We start from the raw sequence: 22,047 nt of genomic DNA, 5'->3' as shown, positions 1-22,047 counted from the left end.
TGGAAATGATAGATTTTACCTTTTCTTTTGGGGTGTTATATTTCTGTTCAGGGGTACCCAGACCTCCCCACACACCCACGCCTCAAAGAGCCACTTCCAGGAAGGAGGTGGTCAACCTCATCATCTCCTGCTTTTCTTTCAGAGGGGAGATTTCTTCCTGCAGGCATCAGCATTTTGTGCATCCCGCGGCCCCAACCCACCGTGGTGTCCCTCATTTTGGGGGCCATCATGACAGGGCATGAGAAGTTGTATCTCTTCAGTTGTTCGTGGAGGCAGCTAGGTCCTTCTCAGAGATTCAGAAACCTCATATGAACCTCCCTGCTGGCATGTAATCACTTTGAAAGGACGGAGCCCAAAGCCCCAACGTGCCCCTCGGTGCCTCTCCCCATAACTGTGTCTTCACTGCTTCCATCTTTGCTCCTAACCCTGCTTAGCTTATTCACCTGAACCAAAGCAATAACCTTCATTCAGGAGCTACGAGCCGTGAGCATGAAGCTTCCCTGCAGGAATGTTTAAAGGAAAGGAAAGAAAACAATTGTGATTAAGGACACTTACCAAGAGGGTTGCATTGTATGTATAGCCCAGCAGTGCAACCCAGCTACTGCTGAAGATGTGAAATGCAAAGGACCAGCAGGCAGGAAAATGGGTGACAAAAGGTCCTGGAGACTGCAAAACTAAGGAGGAGGAGGAGCAGAAAGGGTTAAGCAAAGGGGGTTCAGGGCAGAAATGAGTCTGATTTCACTGAATCTTGGCTGCTCTGGGGCAAGATAAGACCAACCAACAGATAAACTGGGGTCTCCCATTGGGTCCTGTGTGGACAGCAAGGGGAACTGTCACCCCCTGCCCAGCCACACTGCACACCAACCCAAACTGAACCCAGAAAAGGAGAAAAAGCTTTCTTCAGTGGGTGTAAGTGCAGCTCTCACTGCCCAGAGCTGGCACTGGCAGGTCCCTTCCACCAGCCCCATGCATCTGCTGTGCTTCAAAGCAACTTCAAAGCACTGCTCCTTCCTAAATCACTCCGTTGCCTTAAACTCCTCGTTGTTGCAGGGACGTTAAGCCCAAAAGTGATGTTCTGAAGCTTTTTTAGAGACCACTGTTTAATGGGAGGGAAAGTGATGCTTTATGTGTTGAATTTGTGAGCTGCGAGTTTTGTAAACGTACCCAAAACAGGATGTTACCCAGAGTGACAATGTTTAGTAATAACCACGATTTCCCCAGCTACAAAGCCAACTCTGCCATGAGAGATAACAGATACTGAAGATTAACAAGATACAGTGCGAGATCTTCTGAAGTTCCCCACACCCTTTTATTTCCAGTATCTTCTTATCTCCACTCCCAGTACTGCACCCCTAAAAGACCCATTCCCTCCTTTAAAGAGCTGTTCTCCAGATGAAGGTGGGTCCTAGAAGAGAGGCTGCTCCCCCCTCTGCTGCAGTGGTGTGGCTGTAGGGTCACAAGGGGCTGAAGGGCTACAGGGGGCTGTAGAGCCATGGGGAGCTGTAAGGGTATGTGGGGCTGCAGGGTTATGATGAGCTGTGGGGCCATGAGGGGCTGTGGGGCCATAAGGGGCTGTAGGGCCATGAGGAGCTGTAGGGCCATGAGGGGCTGTAGGGCCATGAGGGGCTGTAGGGTCCTGAGAGGCTATAGGGCCATGAGGGGCTGTAGGGTCCTGAGAGGCTATAGGGCCATGAGGGGCTGTAGGGTCCTGAGAGGCTATAGGGCCATGAGGGGCTGTAGGCTACCAGGTCTCCCCTCAGCCTCATTGCCCTCCCCCAGCAGCCCCCAGGAGGGATTGTGTGAATCCCCCCATCCCACTGTCCCTGCCCTCTTTTGCACTTGGGACACGAACTCATCACTTCTTTAATAACACACCTCCATAGGGTCCTGATGGACTCATGGTCTGGTCCAACACTCGTTAGGCTTTGCTGCTTGCTCCCCCCAACCAACAGGAGTAAGGAAGAACAGAACACCACTGTGATTCATTTCTCCCTTCCATAACCATGATGGAAATGGTGACCACAGCCCAAACCCCCCCTGTGAGACCCCAGCACGAAGACAGATGGGGCTGGGTCCCATTCGACAACACAGCGCTGGAATTCCTGTGTTTAAGACCTTTATATAACCCTTTATATAAACCCATTTCAGAGCCGGTTCTGCCCATGTTTGAGATTATCCTTCTTCCTGTTGGGAGAAAGAGGTCATTCGGAGCAACCATGGGCTGGAAATGACCCCTGTGCCTCCCTGCCCAACAGCATGGGGTTTCTCCCAGGCTTTCTCCACCCGTGGATGCTAAAATGAAGGAGGATGGTTTCCTTTGTACAGGTGCCTTCGTGAGTGTCAAAGGAATTTAAGCCATTAACGTGCGGATGCGTTTGATGGATTATGAGCCATGAAAGCCCGCTGGTTACTGACTAATAATGCTGGGAGGTGGAGTTGGGAAGGAGGGGGGGGTTGGAGGGATGTTTCCTCTCGTAGCAATGTGTTTCTAACAAGACAGGTCAAAAATACGATGTTGGATGATAAATTGCCCAGGATGAATTGCCATTAACCCAGCAGCTTTCTGTATTCTTACATCACCGAGGTATCCTCAGAGTGCACGGGGACCTCAGGGTGAACCCACTGCTCCCATAGGGTTGTGTGGGGAGCTGGGTTGAGTGGTGTTGGGGATTCAGGGTGAGGTTGGGGGGGAGAAGGGTGGAATGGGCAGGGGAAGGGGGGGGGGGTTCATTTTTTGTCACAAAACAATAAAAGTTAAAAAAAAAAAAAAGGTTCATCTCATGTGGGATGGAGGGGGTCGAGTGAAAAATAATTATAATTAAAAATAACAATAATAAATAAAAAGTCACATCATAAAATGATCAGCCCCAACAGGCATGCATTTCTCCCTTCATGCAAAGCGAGAAGCACAGCCTCCCTCCTCCTTAAGGGTGTGTAAGGGATACATGTGTCACACACGGAGCCCAGCGTTGGCCTGGGGCGAAGATGGAGCGAGAACAAAGGGGCCACAGCATACACTACATCCAGGGGAGCAGGGGAGCCCGTTGTTGCTCATACAAGGTGGGGGGGGTGGGGGGACAGGATGGCCAAACAGGCATCGAGATACACGGATAAAAAAGAAAGTATGGAGAAGGAAATTGTCAACGGAACGAAACGAGAACTGAGGGTAAAGCCAGGAGGGAAGGTGGAAAAGGCACGGCCTTGTGAAATGATGCATCTCCTGGAGGGATGCTATGGGAAGCAGGGCGGGCGCACGGGAACACTATTGTATGGCTTTCTAGGGATGGTGGAAAGGGGTTTTCCTTGCTGTTACAGCAGTGGGATGCTCGGAAAGGCTGAGATCTGCCTTAAATAATAGCCATCCCTGTGGCTGCCCTTGGGAACAGAATGCTACCCCCAGCCCCTCTCCTGCAGTCGGGAGCTGTGCCATAGCATCCACACACCACCCTATAGCCAAAAGGGTTTATTTATAGGGCCTTGGGGAACATGGTCTGGTGGGGTGACCACTACTAACTGCCTGCTAACCACAATTATCTGTGGGTGCATCTCTATGCTTTGGTATCTTAAAGCTACCAGCAACTTCCCCCCAAGCCCATGTTCTGACTATGGGGAAAGATGACAGACCTAGGGGCTGCCCATAGGGTAACACAGCCACAGCACGAGGACCTGGGGTGGGTTTATGGCTGTGATCACTGGGGGGATATTTATAGGGTGCCAGTCACTGGGACCAAGCACTGCAGCTCCTGCCTGGCAGCAGATGGTGGGCAGGGCACTCGATGCACATGCTCCTAAAAGAGAAGGTTATGGGGTATCTTAAATTATCTTCCAGGTCCTTTTTACCTCTTGTTAATCAGAGTTAAAAATGACTCTCCCCCCCCTCTCCCCCCTCCCACCCCAAGAGTCATCCCTCTCCTTTCGGTAGCACTCAGGTGAGGAATGTGTAATGCGACTAAAAATAAGCAAGCCATCCCCCCTTCATTAAATATCTCTGATTAAAGAAAGGGAGGGCTGGGATTTATGCACTCTTTTTTTTTTTTGTCATTTAGATTGACAAGAGGATTCTGCATCGGCAAGCTATGGACCGTGCATGGTGTGGGAGCATGTACAGACAGACTGATGCCAATGGGATGGGGGTAGGAGGGGGGATATATAGCTGTATTTATGTTAAAACCCCCATATCTGCACTAGGGGAAGATCCACTCACTCCAACCTCACAATGGGGTGGGGGGGTGGGGGTGGGGGGTGGAAAGCAAGGAAAAAATCTAAACAGCAGGATACGACAATAAATGGGAAAACAGCAATAGAAAAAGCACACTAGGTTAATATAGGAAAACTAGTTTCTTTATTGAGAGATCGTATATTAGTATTAGTGGAATCGTGTGTAACAATGTCATCATGCACACAATACAAAAAGGCAAGGCCCACCATGCTATGGAAGGGCAACAGAACAAAAGCAGCGTACACTGAGCAGATGTATAGGCTACAGCACATTACATTTCAGCAGGGTATGTCTCTACAGAGAGATTTTACATCAGAAACTATAGGTAATGTAAAAAAATACAGACCATGCTTTAGTTTTAGTACAAGAAAAAAGGTGGAGATACACAACCAAAGGATATTCGGTACAAGAAAAAATTACCCACAAAATAAGAACAGGAAGTAAATTCAGCACAGCAGAAAATAATGTTATCCCTGTTTAATGGAAAGCCATTGTGCCGCTCGGGGTGGGGTGGGGGGGCGTGGGGCCCATTGATCGATTCCTTTTTATTTCCCCTTTAATTTTGGGGGTGGGAGGGGGGTAATTTGTCAATTGCGATCAATCTTAGCATCCCCTCTCCCCACTCTTTTTTGGGTATATATTTTTTTTGATGATTTTTTTCTTTTTTTCCCCCAATATATCATTAAGGTCTTTCTCCCCCCCTACCCCCTCCCTACCTTATCCCACCCCCCATCCCCAGCTGCAGCAGAAGGCGCCCACTCGGCAGGGATTTACAGAGCGATGCCCTCAGCTACACGGATGGCACAGACACGGCTGGTACCAGCTACACTACGCGGGGTGGGGAGGGGTGGGGGGCGGAGGAGGTGGGGAGGGGAGGTGAAAAAACAACAAAAAAAAACCAACAAAAAACATAAAAATAAAAGGGGGATTGGTTGGTTGGTTGGTTGGTTGGTTGGGGGGGGGTGGGAATGGAACTACCGAAGCGCAAGCTGGAGCGATACAAGCGGGGTATCCCGGGTGGAAATGAAGGAAGGGGGTGGGGTGGGATGCCCCATATCGGGATGTGCTGTGGGACAGGGGCTCGCTGTGGGCTGCCTATAAACCCCACACGAACACACACACATCTCCCTGTAGCTGCTCGGCCGTGCTGGCTCCCTACCCCCCCCCATATCACCACCACCACCCCCAACAACAACAACAACAACAAACACCGAGCGGGTGGCGGCCCAAGGTAACGCGAACCCGCGCTCAGCGGCGCAACGACGCGGTACCTCTGTTGCGCACGGAGCCGAAGACGGGCAGCACCAGGTATCCGACGTGCACCAGGACCATGCTGCGGCCTTCGTGGGGCGATGGAGGCTCGGCCCGGCCCGGCCCGGTTCGGCTCGGCCCGGCCCGCCTCGCTCCCCGCCGGTCCGTCCGACGCGGCGCCAGCGGCGGCCCGGGCTGCTCCGCGCACACAAAGCACAACGGCGCCAATGGCAGCGCGCCCGCGCGCCCGCGGGGACACGCCCCCTTCTCATTGGACGACGCAATTCCGCGAAACGCCCACATGGCGGAGCGAGCAGCCAATGGGAGGGGGAGGGAGGGAGGGGAGCGCGCGCGCGGGAACGCGGTTGGCGCGGGGGGGGGTTGCGTGCACAGATACATGGCGTGTACATGATCACATGCACACATACATGTCATGTACATGATCACATGCACACATACACGGCATGTACATGATCACATGTACACATACATGGCGTGTACATGATCACATGCACACATACATGGCATGTACATGATCACATGTACACATACATGGCGTGTACATGATCACATGCACACATACATGGCATGTACATGATCACATGTACACATACATGGCGTGTACATGATCACATGCACACATACACACCATGTACATCATCACATGCACACATACACGGCATGTACATGATCACATGCACACATACACACCATGTACACCATCACATGCACACATACACACCATGTACACGATCACATACACACCATGTACATGATCACATGCACACATACACACCATGTATACAATCACATGCACACATACACACCACATACACACCATATACACAATCACATGTACACATACACACCCCCCAGGCTGTGCTGGCAGCACATCAGCACACACTACAAAAGGACAATGGCCCATTGTGTGCACGCCCCAGTTCTGGCATCTGCAGCCTTAAAGCAGAGCCAACCAAGCACGGGGTGCAAACTGCTGGCGAATGGAGAGCTCTCCTTGATGATGGGCACAGACATGGGCATGTGCAGGAGGAAAAAAACAACCACCCAGCAATCATCAATCAAAGCCAAATCATTGCAAAGATTTGGCTTTGTTGTCAAATCCAGGTTTTGTTCAGTCACCGAGGTGAAAACCTGTTGTGTTTTAGTTTGCTTGGGGTTTTTTGTCGTTGCTGTTTGGTTGTTTTTCTCCCCCCAGGACAGCAGGGACCCCAGAGGGTGACAATGGATGCGTTTGTTCCGAGGTGCAGTTGGCCATAGGGGTTGCAGCTGTTGATGAGAGCACTGGGTCACAGTGGAGCATGTGCTGCTTCTCGCCCATGGGGCTGCTGTCCCCACGCCGCCAGGGACTCCACTAATCCCTGCTTAGGTTTATCCGTGTGTTGCATCTGGAGGGCTTCAGCCTCACAGCGGAGGCGTGCGGCGGATTTGTCTGTCTGGATTAGTGCATTTGTGGGGTTTTCACCACCGGGCATCCCTCATTATTTAACCCTTTCCCTGCTGGAACCAGCTGGGAGAACAGGAAGGGTGATTGTGACCCGGGAGTGCTGTGATGTGCAGGCAAAAACACTCCTTTTTTTGCTAAATTTTCACTCCCACCGGGGCCTCCCCCAGCCTCCCTGGTTCCTATGGCTTGGGTTAGCAGCTGAGCTGCAGCTGCCAGGGCTATCAGTGCCTCAACACCATGCACATCCCCTCAGCAATTCAATCCCCCACCTCACACAGATTCTGCTTGCTTTTTGGCATTCAAAGTAGCTCGCAGCCACCCCCAAGGCAGCTTTTGAGGTCCATGGTGATCCCAGCATCACCCGTTTGCAGCTTTGGTTTTCCTTCATGGGAGGACTGCATGCAGTTGTTTCACCTTCTCTGCAAAACGAAGGTGAAATCCTTTGGGATATCAGAGCGAGATCCATCTGTCAACTGAAAAAGCTGATGCACCACCAGCATCCCCACCTGGGCTGCCTTGCAGATCTGCACCAAGGTGGCCAGATGGGAGCTGCCCGCGTGTCCCAGCAGAGACTTGGGATGGGGATATTGGGACTGCTTTGCTTTTCCTCTGCTGGGAAGGCTGCAGCCCGGGATGCATCCGCATCTCTTTCCTATGGTGCCATCTAGCGCTCAGGTTTCCCCAGCGAAAACGTCAGTGGCCAGACTGCATTAAAAACGGCTGCGAAGCACTTTTAACAACATACGTGCAAAGTCCAGGAAAAATTATTACCCTGATTCTTCCTCTCAACAGAGGCATGGAACAAGGAAGCCAGTAGTCCTACAAGATGAGGTTTTAGCAGCCTGATACCACTGCAACATCTCCTGGGTGCTTCCATGGCATGGGAAAGGCCCTCGGTTGTTCTTGAGGAGTGTGGAAGAATCAGTCTTTGTTTGCAGTGGGGGAAGAGGAACTTATCCTCCACCTGCTGAGTCTTGTCCCAGACACGCTGCCTCCTGAATTCGTCCCTCTTTTCATTAGGATTCACTGTGTTTTGTAAGCTGCTCTGTTGTGTCTCAAAATCCCACTCTTCACCTTCCCATTGTTTTCTCTGTAGGGCTGCAACTCAATGTACAGTCTTCATGTCTGTAGGGTGTGATGGGCTTAGAACCCAAGGGGAACTTCATGGGAGGACCCAACCTATGGAACAGTACCAGCAAAACAACCATAACAGCACCAAGGGTGAACTCCCATCGCTGTCTGTCCATCCTGATGTTGGGATGGGATAGGAGATGTGGCACTGAGAGCCCAAGAGAAGACCCAACACGTGAAGAAATGAAAACAATTTGACAGAACACCCCAAATCTGGATGTTGTTTGTTATCTGGGTGTTTTGTCACACAGGGTCCAGGGAGAGCGTGAACAGATGGACCTGAATAGGAAGAGCAGCCACGTGGAAAAGCAATAAGATTACCCCTTTGTGAATCTGTGCTATCCCATGCCAGGCAGGATGAGTGAGAACGCACAGCACAGTGCAAGAGGGACAGACTTCCCATTAGAGTCTTATAAGCATGACCCAACCCAACCAAAACCAGAAAGGAGGTGGGCAGGGTTTGGGGGTTTCCTGGATTATGGGCCAGCCAAAGGCTGTCTGTCACTGTTTGAAGCTGTGGACAAAGCAGATGTGATTGTCAGCTGCACAAGATGGGGTATTTTGTCAGAGCTGCTCAGAGGAAAGAAACCCAATGGGAAAGGCAGAAGCCAGGCTGCAGGTCTGCATTCTTTTGTGCAGTAATGAAAAATGGATTTTGCAGAGAAAACTTCTTCCTTTTTCATCATTTTTTGCCTTATTTGCATCAAAGGCAAATCCTGGAAGCAAACACAGGATTTGTCTGCCACAAGTTTGCATTTTGCTGCTGCTCTGACCTTGCAAAGAGAGGAGTGTTGAAGCTCCATCCCTGCATTGCTCTGGAAACACAGGACGCTGGTACCCACAGCCTACAGACCTAAAGAGGGGAAATACAAACAGTATGTCAGCAAACTGCACTGATGCAAACAGCAGAGGACACAGTCTGCAGACCATCAAGGGAAGGAGAGAACTAATCAGCTCAGTAGAACCTTTGCAGTTCCCTCTTCAAGCTTTTCAGGCTGTAGGATGCTGACGTCCAAAGGCTGTGGGTATCTCCTGGGTGCTGGGGGTGCATCACCTCTCATCCTCCCACACCTGCAGTGCTGTAACCCAATCCTGAAGCTGAAGGGGATTATTTGGGGGGGGTGACACATAGAGCTGCGCACCGATTGAAAACAGGAGGAAGAAATATCCAACGAGACAGCCTTGTTTAAATAATACACTCTATTTTATTTAGTCTTAAAATAGTTTAACCTTTATGCTACAGAGTTGTTTCAAAAAAACAGAAGGTCTCATCTTGCACCAAAAATATATATATTTTATATATATATATATAACACTCTGTTTGCTTAATTATTATTCTTTTTTTTTTCTTTTTAATTTTCTTTTATTTTATTTTTCTTTCAAAGACCATTAAATACTCGATGGAAAATGAGAACTAAACAACGAGTGTCGAGAGTAAAATCTTTTTTTCTTTCTTTTTTTTTCCCTTTTTTTTTTAATTTTTTTTTTTTTAAATTTTTTATTTTTTTAAGCTAGAGTTGCATGTTTTGAACATTTAAATTCTAAGCAATTATTTGTCTTCACTACAAAAGATCCCAGGTTCACACTCGAGCAAGTCAGGAACTGCTGAACCAAGAAGGACGTGAACCAATGCACAGCGAAACGGAGGGGAAAACCCCCATCAGCTCCAGCGGGTTCTGAATCAAGCCCTGGGTGCATTGGTTCTTGGCCATACAATGGCTGAACATTTCACTTTCCTGCTGAGAAGATCAAAACTACCCAGGCACCTTTTGCTCTTATTTTTTAATAAAAAAAAAAAGAATAATTAGGAGAAAAAAAAAAAAAGCAAAATGAGAACACTTCTCTATCTATCCAGTGATTGTGTTTTTTTCAGGCCACTACCCTTCTCAGATCTGATGAGGACAAAAGAAAATACGTAGTGTCTTAAATAGAAGAAAACCTGCATCGGACTACAATATATGGATTGTTGAAACAAAACACAGTGCACAATGGGAGGAAGTCTGGTTAGGAGACAGTTGTTATATTATATATACATGGAAGTCACATAATATACAAACTTTAAGAAAAAAAAACACAATAATAATAATAATAACCAACACACTCAAGATAGTTTGCATTTTTAATGGCAGGACTTCCGATGGGTCCCTGCAGCTTTCATTGCAACTGATCTCTACAAGACATGGTGGAACAGAACTTGCGCTTTGTTGCCAACCACCCTGACACTGATTGGGTTTTGGTGGTCTCTTTCTTTTCTCTCTCTTTTCTTTTTCTCTCTTTCTTTCTTTCTGTTTTTATTTTCTTTTTGGCTTGCAGAGAAAAACCGGTGGGAGCCCAACGAATTTAAGAACAACAAAAAAAAATACAACAAACAAAAAGGAAACGTAACTCCCCGTGATAAAAACTATCCCCTGTTCAGCCGTAAGAGGCAAGAATAAAAGCTCCGAATGGAACCGTGTAAGGGTTTCCATCAGGAACATTCTGAATACAAGGGAGTATTTTAATTGCACAACAGACATTTAAAGTGAATATCATCCTGCCTACGTCTAATCTTTGGTTTTTGCCTGGAGAAAAAGGCTCAAAATGACAGATAAGGGCTAATAATTTATATACGTACTGCCGAAACTGCAGCCTGCTCAAGGTCGCAGCTCTGCTGGTCTCGGTCAGGCAAACAAAGCGTTTCCTGCATTGTACCCTAAAAAGCAACTCCAAAACTAGGATGGCAGACGTGAGCTGCAGGGAAACGGTGCAGATCTGGTTATAAAAAAGACCACAGCTTTATGCTCTGATCCAGCAATACCCTTTTTGGGGCAGAATTTGGAGCACGTGAAGCATAGGTTGGAGAAGACAACAAAGATCCCCAAGTCCAACTCCAACCTACCCACGCCATGCTCACTACCCAAGTCCCCAAGTGCCACGCATATGTGTTTCTTGGGCAGCCCTGAGGACACAGACTCTATCACTTCCCCAGTGGCCCCACAACTTCAGCAGACTGTCAGGGATTAATTGGCGTGCATCTGTTAAAGTGCTGTGCCAGACTGGGGCTTCACACGCTTTCTGAGATGGTCAACGAGGTAAATAAGCAATAGCAGAAATGAAGACTAGGAGCAACTATGTCTCCTTTCCCTACTCCAGGCAAGATTCAGAAATAGGGAAAAAGTCTGTATACGTTTAAAAAGCAGACCGATGTTGGGTCTTTTTATTACTCGTCATGTTCTTGTGCTTTTGCAATGGACAGCTGCTAGACAGCTTCTATTACTGCTGCTCTAAACCGTAACAAGCCGTGGGACATGATCAGTGTGAAACACAGTAGTCAAGTAGACAGAAGAGTCAGCACTGAAAATAGTGTAAACTATTAATTACATTGAAAATAAAAGTCCTTTAACTAGAAGCTGTTCAGTGCATATGTTGTGGGCCTTTTGTATTAAAAACAGTCCCTCCGGCGGGTAACACAACCAAATCAGCTCAGGTAAAAATACTTCTGGCCCAGTTTTTCAAAGTGTTGAATACCTCCAGGTCCACTGAAATCAGTGAGGACAAAGCATTTCTCAAAACTACTGATGCTCACACTGCAAAACACTAACTGCTACCTAATAACTCAATATACTGATAAATTTTAAACGCTCCGTAGTTGGAGGAGGGGATGAGTGGGAGGACACAGCTTTGCACACAGTGATTTCTTCAAACTAACACTCAAATTAGTAAATATGGATGTGTTTCAAATTTGGAGCTACTCAGTTTTAATACTGGGAAGAATCCTCCTTTTAGGAGGCAAAAAAACAAGAAAAAAAGATTTAAGTGATATTGAAATTATACCACATTCTTATGGAAATCTAAAAAGAACAACTTCATGATCTTGAGACTCATAATGCCAGGAATGGGGCTTCTGAAACTGAAGCTATGACTTCTGTGCCACAAAAGGAGGAGAGATGGGGACAGAAATACAGTGACACGGCATTACAGTAGATATTTGCGTCTCGTATCCTCATCCAGAGTCAGGTCTACTACTTCTGGGGGCGAAGACCAATTCTGCTGGGGAGTCACAGGTGTCCATGATTGTGTTTGCTGAGCGTTATGGTACTGTGAGCCCGAGCCATGCTTCCAGGAAGACACACTCTGGATCACACCTTCCCTTGGATGAACATACCTGTAACAAGGCAAAAAGCAAAAAGCATTAAAGCTATGGCTGGATACAGGCACAAGATTCTTAGCTGCAGCGTTTCATCCCTCGTGCGTCTTATTAACTCAGCCCTCCCCAATATTTCACTGGTGTTTTCCCATTTGTAGAGTCCATGCCATCTAAAACAGCCACTGATCTGTATGTTTACCAAGCTGAGACCAGACTTAAGTCATCCTTTGGGAAAAAAGGGGAGAGGGGCTGGATTCTGACACCAGGTGTAAATGCATGGATCTCCAGTATCCTGGGGAGTGCTGTCCCACCATGTGCACTACCATCCATTATTCAGAAGCATTCAGCCGGCAGTTTTACTCAGTGGAATCTTAAAAGGAGACAAAGCGAGGGTCAGAATCAACACCATATTCCAGTAAGGACAAAGAGACAGCATCATGACAACAACACAGCAATGACACTTGATTTTTCTTTGGTCATCTTAGGTAAGGCTCACAGAAATGCTTGGAGATGCTTCCTGCTAATGGCACAGCCCCACTTCAGCACATTTCAGTGGTGATGCACTGGAACAGGCTGCCCATGGAGGCTGTGGATTCCTCGTGCTTTCCATCTGAGCAGACAGCAAAGGCAACACAAATGGATGGGTTGAAAAGGACCACAGGGATCATCCAGTTCCAACCCCCTGCTATGTGCAGGGTCCCCTGCCACCAGACCAGGCTGCCCAGAGCCACATCCAGCCTGGCCTTGAATGCCTGCAGGGATGGGGAATCCACAGCATGACTTGATGTCCTACATGAATGCCAAGGAATAATCTTAATGATGAGAACCAGCACCCATTCATTGGCTGTCTGAAGAACTAGAGATGGCAGACAAAGCTAAACCTTTTCCAAATGACAACCCTGTCAGAAGCTCATCAATACTTCATAACTGCAAGCCTGGACCTGCATGAGAAATAAAATTCTAAATAGGATTTGAACAATCCAAATGTTCAAATATTCAATGGAAACTGTAGGAACTACTCTTTGATCAATGACAGGGTGGTGACACAAAGAAAGGAAATCACAGGAAGGGTGTGATATACATCTTTCTTTGCTGAAATTATCTTGGTCCCTGTCTACTAAACCTGGTTTTAAACAGCAGATCTGCATGTACTTTAACTTCCCATTCTTGTACATGACAAAGGTGAGTGAGGCAAAAGGCAAGAATGTGGGAACCTCAGGCAGAAGTTTGAGCAATGAGAAGGCTGTCACAGTTCTACAAGCTAAGACTAAATCTCTTCTCCCTTACCACCTTAATATTTCATTTTTTTTTCCTATATCCAGCAGTGCTGGACTGCATCTACGCTATCTGTGCAACCTCCTATGCAGGAAATTGGGTCCTGCACAACTTGCTTCTTCCTCTCCTCAAGAAAAGCAGAAGGAATTAAGGAGAAAAGTTCCTTCTCCCACACGTCCCTTTTCTGTTGTTTTTGTTCATACTGCCTTAAGCCAAGCAAAGGCTTAATCTAAAGACTAAGGGAGACATCAAAAAATGCCTACACAGCTTTGACTGTTAACTACCAGCCTGGAGAGAAACCTCTGGCTTTCTTACTCTGATCTAGTTGGAGGCTTTGACTTAACCTGTATCTTAAGGAGCTGATTTTTAGGTTATCTTATCACATCAGCCACTGAAAGGCTGACGGCAGTTTTACTTCTACAATGACTGATTCTTTAAACAAGTTTAAAACTGTTTACATGCTTTAAGTGAGTATTTTAGAATGAAACAAGAACCGACATCATTATTTTGGTTTATGTACTGGAATATTCACAGCATGTAACTAAAACTGAACTTCTAATACAGTTTCCTGGTGTCTATAAACTTGGTATATCTCAGTACTTGATATTTTAATATTTCACATGTTTAGCCCGTTAATATTTGGTATAAAATATCAAGCTTAATCTAAATGCATATGACATTGATAACAGTTCTATAGAAAACCACATTCTGATGTCACCATGACGAGGACAGCAGGAAAAAAACAAGTGTAATGCTCCCTACCTTTGGGGCATCAGCCACAGGTGGATAACTAGAGAAGAGGAAGTTTGCAATTCTTGGCAACAGAATCAGATATTCTGATGCAACTAATGAAATATTAAAACCGAACAAAGGAAGTTAAAGGAATTCATACCTGGCATTCTCCTGAACTCCAACAATCTCTACTTCGCTGTCAGAAGAAGTGATGCTGATTTCTTCATTGATCTTGGTGTTACCAGGAGTGGGTTTGCCACTTGCAAGGAAGCCTTGCTCCAAATGACCTATAGATGTGACAAATGCAAACACACACAATACTTAACAGCTTGCATGACTCAGAAATGAGCTGGAAAGGGGCTTTCTCAAGCTAACCCAAAAAAAGATTGGAATACCACGATCAGAAAAGCTCTCAAAGTTCTACTGATGGTGCTGTCACACAGATGTGAATGAGGCATACTGTTGTGTCAGGAACACTTCTCAGCTCTAGGTGTAATCAGGCTTTCCAGCTGCTGTTTTAAATCAGTGCTAAGAGCTAGACTGCACCTAAGCCTCTGAATTACAGCAAGATGACAATCAGTAAATCAAACCCAGTGATACTATGGCAAACTACACCTACAGGATGGATGGAAACATCACAGACACCAGGAAAACAGAAATACGGCATCTCAAACCGAGAGATGACAGTCAATGGGAAAACAAGAAAACAAAACCACTGATTTCTGGCCACACTGCTTCACATCTGTTCCATTATTATTATTATGACAAATACTTGAAAGCAATCCTTTTTTTATCATGACAGCTCTTCAATAGCTATCCAACTCATCAGTCTGTGTTTATAAAGGGCTTTACTGTCACCCTTTAGCACTAACCTGGCAGAAGCTGGGCAGCCTGGAAGGAGCTGAGACCGCCAACTGCTTTGGAACAACTCACATATTGGATTACGTGGGGGAAGAAGCATTTGTAGGGCATGACATTTTGAATTTAGCTGATTATATTATGTTATATATTATATTGTATGTGCTAAAGGGAGGAAAGCTTTCTAGTGGCTGCTTGAAATACCCAGAAAAATTGGAGGAGAAGCAGAGGGACAAAGTGAGCACCCTATTCCTTCTTTTAGAAAATGAAGGCCGCTGGTGGACAGGGTTGGGAAAGAGGCATTGGTGTTGGTCTGCTATATGTTAACTGCTAGGACTGATGCATGCCATTCTGCAACCTCTGCCCAGAGCAGAAAGCAAAGCAGCCTTTAAATGTGTCCCCAGAGACATTACCAAGAGCCCCCAAAGGCTGGGTTATTGCCGCAGCTTTAAGTTCAGACAATAAAGTAATTAGCAGTGGAGAAACCGCGATTAGCAGAGTCAATATTACAACATGTAGCCAAGTGCAAATCAGGATTAGAGCACGCAGGCAGATTTACAGCCTCTGGTCATACAAATTTCATGCCTAATAACATGCCTACACTTTTAATATCCTTGCAAGAACGTTAAGATGACGCACAAAGGAGACGTTTTGTTTGCTCTGCAACATCAACTTGCAAAACAACCCAAAATATTTGCCCGTGCACAAAGATGCAATAGTGTGCCCTGGTAAGATTCTTCACATAGATTAAACTTATGTTGCTATTTTCCCACGGGAACTCATCACTTAATACCTCCTAAGCTAGATACTGGCTGGAGTTTAATTTGGGAAGGAGATGTAAGATGTGAAAACTCCGTATTCCAAACGTGCAGTCCTAGGTATGGTATAAGGAAAGGCCGGTCCTGACAGACATACAGTCAGCAGTGAACTGAGGTACAAGGCTCTGGGGCAAAGCGTATGCAGGAAGAAAAAAGATTCGTCCCTATGGATGGTTTCCCAGCACCAGGAATGAATTTGCCTGGACATGTCCCCATTGGCTCAAGGATAAAGGGTTTTCCTGAAGGGATCCATTTAGCCGGTAACCTCATCCTTGCAGAAGTTTGTGCCCTTGGATATATGAGGAAGGATGACAGATTCCTACCCACATCACAGCTTCGTACTCGTAAAGAGGAAAATGGAATGCTGCTTGGTAAGAAATCTTCACTTTTTATTTCCTTACATTCCTTTCTTTCTGATGAAGTACCAAACAGTCGGTGCTATGTATTAGGCTTCAATAAGAATGCAGCAAAGGTAACACAGCAGTGGTCCTTTGTATTCCAGAAGAGAACCTCTCCACTAGGTGATAATGGAACACCTCTTTCAAAATGTGCTACGCATTTGTATTTGTTTAAGCTTTATGGATGCTGAAAAGCAGCTCAGAGCTACACAGAGGCGTGCAGTATAGCCTGTGTTTAAAACACAGAGTGAAACACAAAGCTCTGCTCCACCATGAGCAAGCCTCCATGCCCTAGCATTAAGTGAAAACCTTAACGGTGTACCAAAAATGAATGGCAAGGAAGGCATTATGTTATAAGGCATTCGGGGCAATGGGGTGAAGTCAACAGAAAACATCCCCACGAGTGCTCTGCTTACACAGCTCTCACCCAGACCTTGGAGCACCTCATCTTACTGCATAGCTCCTGTGTGCCAAGTGGATCTGAGCAACATTATGAGGTCCAGGAGCTTCTTTACAGCCTTCCACTCTATTCCTGCTCTTGCCTTCTTGTAGGAGGATTCAGCCCACTGATATGAAGCCCGATTACGAGCATCACCTCTGCATTCTTTGTCTTTGTCTGAAACTGGAATGTCCAATTTTCTGGAGTATGTTAAAAATGCAGATGGCATGAGGGAAAAAAAATGAATGCTTGTATTTTGCAGAGTGAAAAAGACAAGAGAGACCCCAAAAAAAGATATATAGAGACAATTACAATAATTAAAATGAGATGATGATTGGTTTACTAGCTGGCAGCTATCTGGGTCATCATAATCAACTATTCAGTAGTGAGAGTAGCTCACTTTCATTAGGGAGCACGAAAACACTCCCACGACCACCAGAACAAGAAAACAAACAAACAGAACAAACCAGACTTAACTAATTAGAGGGGGAAAAGAAAATTATCAAGAAACCCAGTGTCAGAAACTCTGTCAGTCTTTATCGGTTGTTGGTTGGAGTAAATGTCAGGCACTTTCAATAAGCACCTATACTGTTTTATTGCATGGGTAAGGTGCTTTTAAAGCTGTATAGATCACAAAAACATTGAAAGGATGGGAGGTGGACACACTGAGTGAGAAGCAGGAATGAACACCAGAGGAAGGGAGCTCAAACCAACCTGCATCAGCACCCATCTCATCCAGCAGCTCTCTGTTTCCCCAGGCAGATCCCAGGTCTTGGTTTCCCAAGGAATTATTGTGCTCTTGCACCACAGCAGCCGCCAACAGATTGTCCACATTTACCACTTCAGGGTCTGAGTTTGTGTCTGATATATCATAATGAGCTACAACAGGAGGTCCATCTGCAAAGGGAGAGAAAGGCAGCTGCTGTCAGACATCAGCATACAGAAAAAGACACCTTTAGAAGTACAAATAAGTTAAAAATTAAAGCAATCCCCTAACGAGGCTCTTAAAGAAATGTAATCAGTATCAATTTCTGAACTTCAGATAATGAACAGCCTGATTACAGAGTCATTTTAACCTTTGCATATAGACAGAAAACACAAAGATGAGGCAGTGGTATCTGTATTATCTTTTACATTAGCACATAAACATCTCCGTATCTGACAGCGTCACATTTACAATCCCAAAAGGAGAGAACCTTCATTTTAAAATAAACGCTGTATTACAGGCCATCAAATTTGTCAAACCATCTGATTAAGGAATTTTACAAGTAATCTCAGTCTAAGGCTTACATTATTGTAGGGCTGACTGAATAAAACTAACTTTCTAATAGGAGTGATCCAATTGCAATAACACTAATTTAACACTTCCTTACAAAGCATCAACCCACCAGGGACAGGGGAATTTTTCTCCAGTGTTTTGGGCTTTGTCTTCCAAAATGAAGGCTAGCAAGAAGCAGATCTATGGTGTGCAGTGATAAATATGCTTTCTCCTAACTACCATATGTGCTTTTGGCTGCCAAAGAGAAGGGGAGGAGAGAGAGAAAGGGAACTGCTTGCATGATTAGTGGAAGCCATAAGGGTGATTTGTATAAAAGCAGTGTATCTTATAACTGCTTTCAATAGATGTTAATGGTAGTTATAAATAACGTTTTCTTCTTGAATTTCTTAAGTCCCTAATATTTGAATAATAAACGATAGCAACTGAATAAGCATTAACAAAAATGAACTGATCTTTTATATGGTATCTTCGCTGTGTAATTTTATTACGATGGCACAAGTGGTGATCAAGTGAATCTGAGTTCCTGGGCAAACCTCATGCTCTTACAGGGGCAGACAAGGACATTTATGCAAGTATTTGCACACAGCATAGTGGGGATGTGGAGTTAGTCAGGCTGGCCTCAATATGTGTATTCAAGTTCCTTGTGTTGTCAGTGCCTAGGAGCTGCAAATAGCCTTGGGCTTGTGAGAGAAGAACACCCCTATGGAGGTGCTCAAGGGCAGGCTGGATGTCTTTGTGGGCAACCTGATCTAGTGGCTGGCAACCAGCCCATGGCAGGAGACTGGAGCTCAATCATCTCTGAGGTCCCCTCCAACCTAAGCCATTCTATGATCCTGAAGTCAATTACTGAGGGGTAACAAAAAGGTGAGTTTGGTCCCTTTTATTACAGTGGTGTATTTTCTTTTTGAGGCTTGAAAATCCCCCATCATTGGAATGCAGACTAGGAAAGGAAGAGGCTCAGGAAAAAAAAAAAGTCGAATTCAAGATAAATGAAGGAGGAAAGAGAGGCTGGATGAATATCCTAATGCTGAAAGGATGCACTTAATTCAGACACTTTGCCTCAGCTAATTACTACAGTTTATCAATTGAGAGTGGGTGACAGTGGCTGGAGTTCTTGTTCCTCAAATGGCAAAATGAAAACTTTGTTTGGGCTCAGCCTTCAGCCACAGAAATCAGCATGAAATGCAGAAATGTTCTGGGCCAAAGCACTGCACTTAGCGCAGCTCCACAGGAGCGCTGGCAGTTGCATGCCTGGGGGGAGCTCTTCATTATTACATGATACGCACACAGTGTCACCCCAATGGGACACTAAATATGTGCTGAGCAGGACAGGACCTTCAGCCCTCCTCTGGACCCTCCCCAGCAGCTCTCTTTCCTTTACTGGGGGCTCCAGACCTGGACTCAGGGAGGGACAATCACCTCCCTGTCCCTGCTGGCCACCCCTCTTCTGCTGGAGCCCAGGATACCATTTGCTTTCCAAGCAGTAGGAGCACACTGTTGGCTCATGTTCAGTTTTTCATCTCTCAGGACCCCCAGGTCCTTCTCTGCAGGGCTCCTCTCAAGGACTGCTCCTTCTAGTCTGTATATATGCCTGGGATTCCTCCAGCCCAATTGCACTTTGCTGTGTTGAAAGGGAAGACTGGTCTGATTTAGAAGGAGCAAATGTCTACTGCTGAATACAGAAAGAATGCAACGAACTGTAAGATTCAAATCTAGGTATCTGAAGAGCTGTTTCTAGTAAGGCTTTCCTAAGTAACTTCTTCCCTGAAATGTAATTCAACACAATATTCTAAGAAAAGCCAATTGTCATTAGCAACACACTGCATGGAAGGGGTGGCCACATTGCTTAAGTTGTATGGCTTCAGTTTTGCAACGAGGTGTAAAGAAATTCTCAACAAAACAAAACCCCCAAAAAATCAGACCAGACCTGCCTCCAAAATAACGACTCTGTAAAACATTACATTACAAACTTAAAACAGACCCGAAAAATAAATAAATCAAATCAAATCAAATAAATGAGTAGTTAAATGCCAATGTATCAAAGACCAATCTGTTCGCAACGTGAAACGCTGATGATTGTGACTGGAAAAGAAATCCTGATAAATCAGCTGAAAGGTAATCTTTTGCTTTGGAAAAGGCAATGACAAAACGATGGCTTTCCAAGCTCAGAATTGAGCTGGCTGATTTTCAGCAAGTTATTTATGCAAGAGGATGGCTGAATTGCAGGCAGAAGTTACAACTGGACCGAGTCACGAGTGGGATGTTTCCTTTCAGTCTTATCATCAGAGTTCAGCGTGAACATGTATAATATGATCCATAAAAATAAACGGTCGAGTGCAGAAGATACGAGGGTCAAGTACAATATTGACTATTTGACCATTCTGGAAGCGGGTTATCTAAAATTTCAAGACCTGTGTACTGCTCCTTTGAGTCTTTGTTTCTCTCACTTCTTTCCAATACCTCCGAAAACAGAAGAGGGATTTGATTTAGATAGACGAGTCTGCACAAGTACAGTTATATTTGGACAAAAGGCACCAATAGTCTCAAGTCAAAATTGTACCACTCCTACATGTATAATCATGCAAAAATGTATAATAAATGTATATACATGCAGAGTGATATTCTCATCACCTACCCATAGAAATAACTTGTGCGAAAGTCTTCATCAGTAGGAAATACAAGCATAAACTTGTTATCTGTAGCTCCACTCTTGTATCTTCCACACTTCCAAAGAGCACACCTTATAACTTAGCTTAAATTTAGTATACATCAAACAGACAAAAATATTTTCAATATAATTTACATCCTGTAATTATATTTGTCAGCGTTACGAGCCACCAATTTAAAGCTCTGCAAACAAGCAAGCTGCCTATTTACAATGCAACCAAGCAAAGAACCGTCTGTGCTTCTCTCAGCCTTGCCTTTCAAAAGCAGATTTGGAGTTAAAGGACCCTGGTGCCAGGGTTACCCATACCTACCACCAGCGAATGGCCACGGTAAATGCAGCAAACCCCAGGAAATTCAACACTCATAGGAAGAAATAAGCAATAAATGCTTTGTTGTGTCACCGAGATGGGAACTGCAGCAAAGGCATGTCAAAAAAAAAAATAATAATAATCCTATAAAATACCCCCAATCCCAAAAGCCTGCTTCCTTTTGCATGCCACAGGGACAGGACAGAAGGGGTTAAGTTAGGAAACACTTTGCTGGCCAACTACACCGTACTCTGATGATGTGATGCAAAGCAACGGCGTGGTGCCAAGGAATAAGGGCGAATGGCTTCAGCTGGGAAATGAGAACTGAAAAAATGCCTTCAGGTTGAAAAGGTAAAAAGATCCATGCTTTTTATCAGTTTGTCTTCAAAGAGCTGCTCTTCGTCATAACCAGTTGTTAAAAGATAGAAAATACAAGGGCAAAAAAACCAAAACCACGATGGAATCACAGCTGAATGCAGCAGGATTAGGGAGTTTGCTCCTCAGTAATTTAAATGGAGTCTTTAGCAAGAGGACCTAAGGTTGATGGAAAATGTACATTTCGCTGGTGATAGGCTGAAATTCACTACTAAAGCACAAAACGCTCGACAAAGAAAAGGGCTGAAAGTTAATAAGTACCAGCAGCAAAATACGGCTGTTGACATTTACTGTGAATAGGAGGAGGGAAAGACTGTGAGGATTTATTATTTCTTTTTTTAGAGGTCATTGCAGGGACAATGCTTCTGAGTGTCCAATTCTGCCTTAACTTACAGAGCTTGTCAAAACTATAAGCAGCGATGCCATATGAAGCACTGTTAACTTTGTGCTGCAATAACTGATTATAGGTGCGGGGCAGTTTATTGTAGGAAACAAAGGGCATCAGAACCTGAAATAAGGAATTCAGCCTCTGAAAGCCATTCTGGCTCTTCAGCTGTCTTAGATCTGGGCACGGAACCCTCAGCTCACTGCTGGATGGAGGGACTCGGGGGGTTCTCAGATGGGAACGGATGATGAAGGCTGATGGTCTGAACTTCACCATCATCTGCCTCCCACCCCAGCACCGGAGCTGAGGCTTCAGCATGGT

At 45.5% G+C, this 22,047-nt stretch overlaps 2 protein-coding genes across 8 annotated transcripts in view; both read right to left on the bottom strand.

The window, feature by feature from the left end:
• ARK2C (arkadia (RNF111) C-terminal like ring finger ubiquitin ligase 2C) overlaps positions 1–5,939 on the bottom strand; it is a 34,787-nt gene extending 28,848 nt beyond the window's left edge. The window contains exon 1 of the mRNA XM_015848228.3: positions 5,491–5,939. Coding sequence (XP_015703714.2) covers positions 5,491–5,911 — 421 coding nt within the window. The 5' untranslated portion in view covers positions 5,912–5,939. The remainder of the gene's footprint in view (positions 1–5,490) is intronic.
• A 3,312-nt stretch (positions 5,940–9,251) lies between these two features.
• The window catches only part of ARK2N (arkadia (RNF111) N-terminal like PKA signaling regulator 2N), a 41,455-nt gene continuing 28,659 nt past the window's right edge, over positions 9,252–22,047 (bottom strand). For all 7 annotated transcript variants that reach the window (XM_085528194.1, XM_085528193.1, XM_015848191.3 and 4 more), the window contains 3 exons: positions 17,427–17,609; positions 14,360–14,486; positions 9,252–12,210 (listed from right to left, as the gene is read on the bottom strand). In XM_085528194.1, coding sequence (XP_085384320.1) covers positions 12,021–12,210; positions 14,360–14,486; positions 17,427–17,609 — 500 coding nt within the window. In that variant the 3' untranslated portion in view covers positions 9,252–12,020. The remainder of the gene's footprint in view (positions 12,211–14,359; positions 14,487–17,426; positions 17,610–22,047) is intronic.

The sequence above is a fragment of the Coturnix japonica genome, chromosome Z (genome assembly GCF_054131305.1).
Source record: "Coturnix japonica strain WE chromosome Z, WE-NBRP24, whole genome shotgun sequence".
NCBI lineage: Eukaryota > Metazoa > Chordata > Aves > Galliformes > Phasianidae > Coturnix > Coturnix japonica.
Note: the sequence above shows the minus strand (reverse complement) of the source record. Positions and strands in the feature narration are given on the sequence as shown.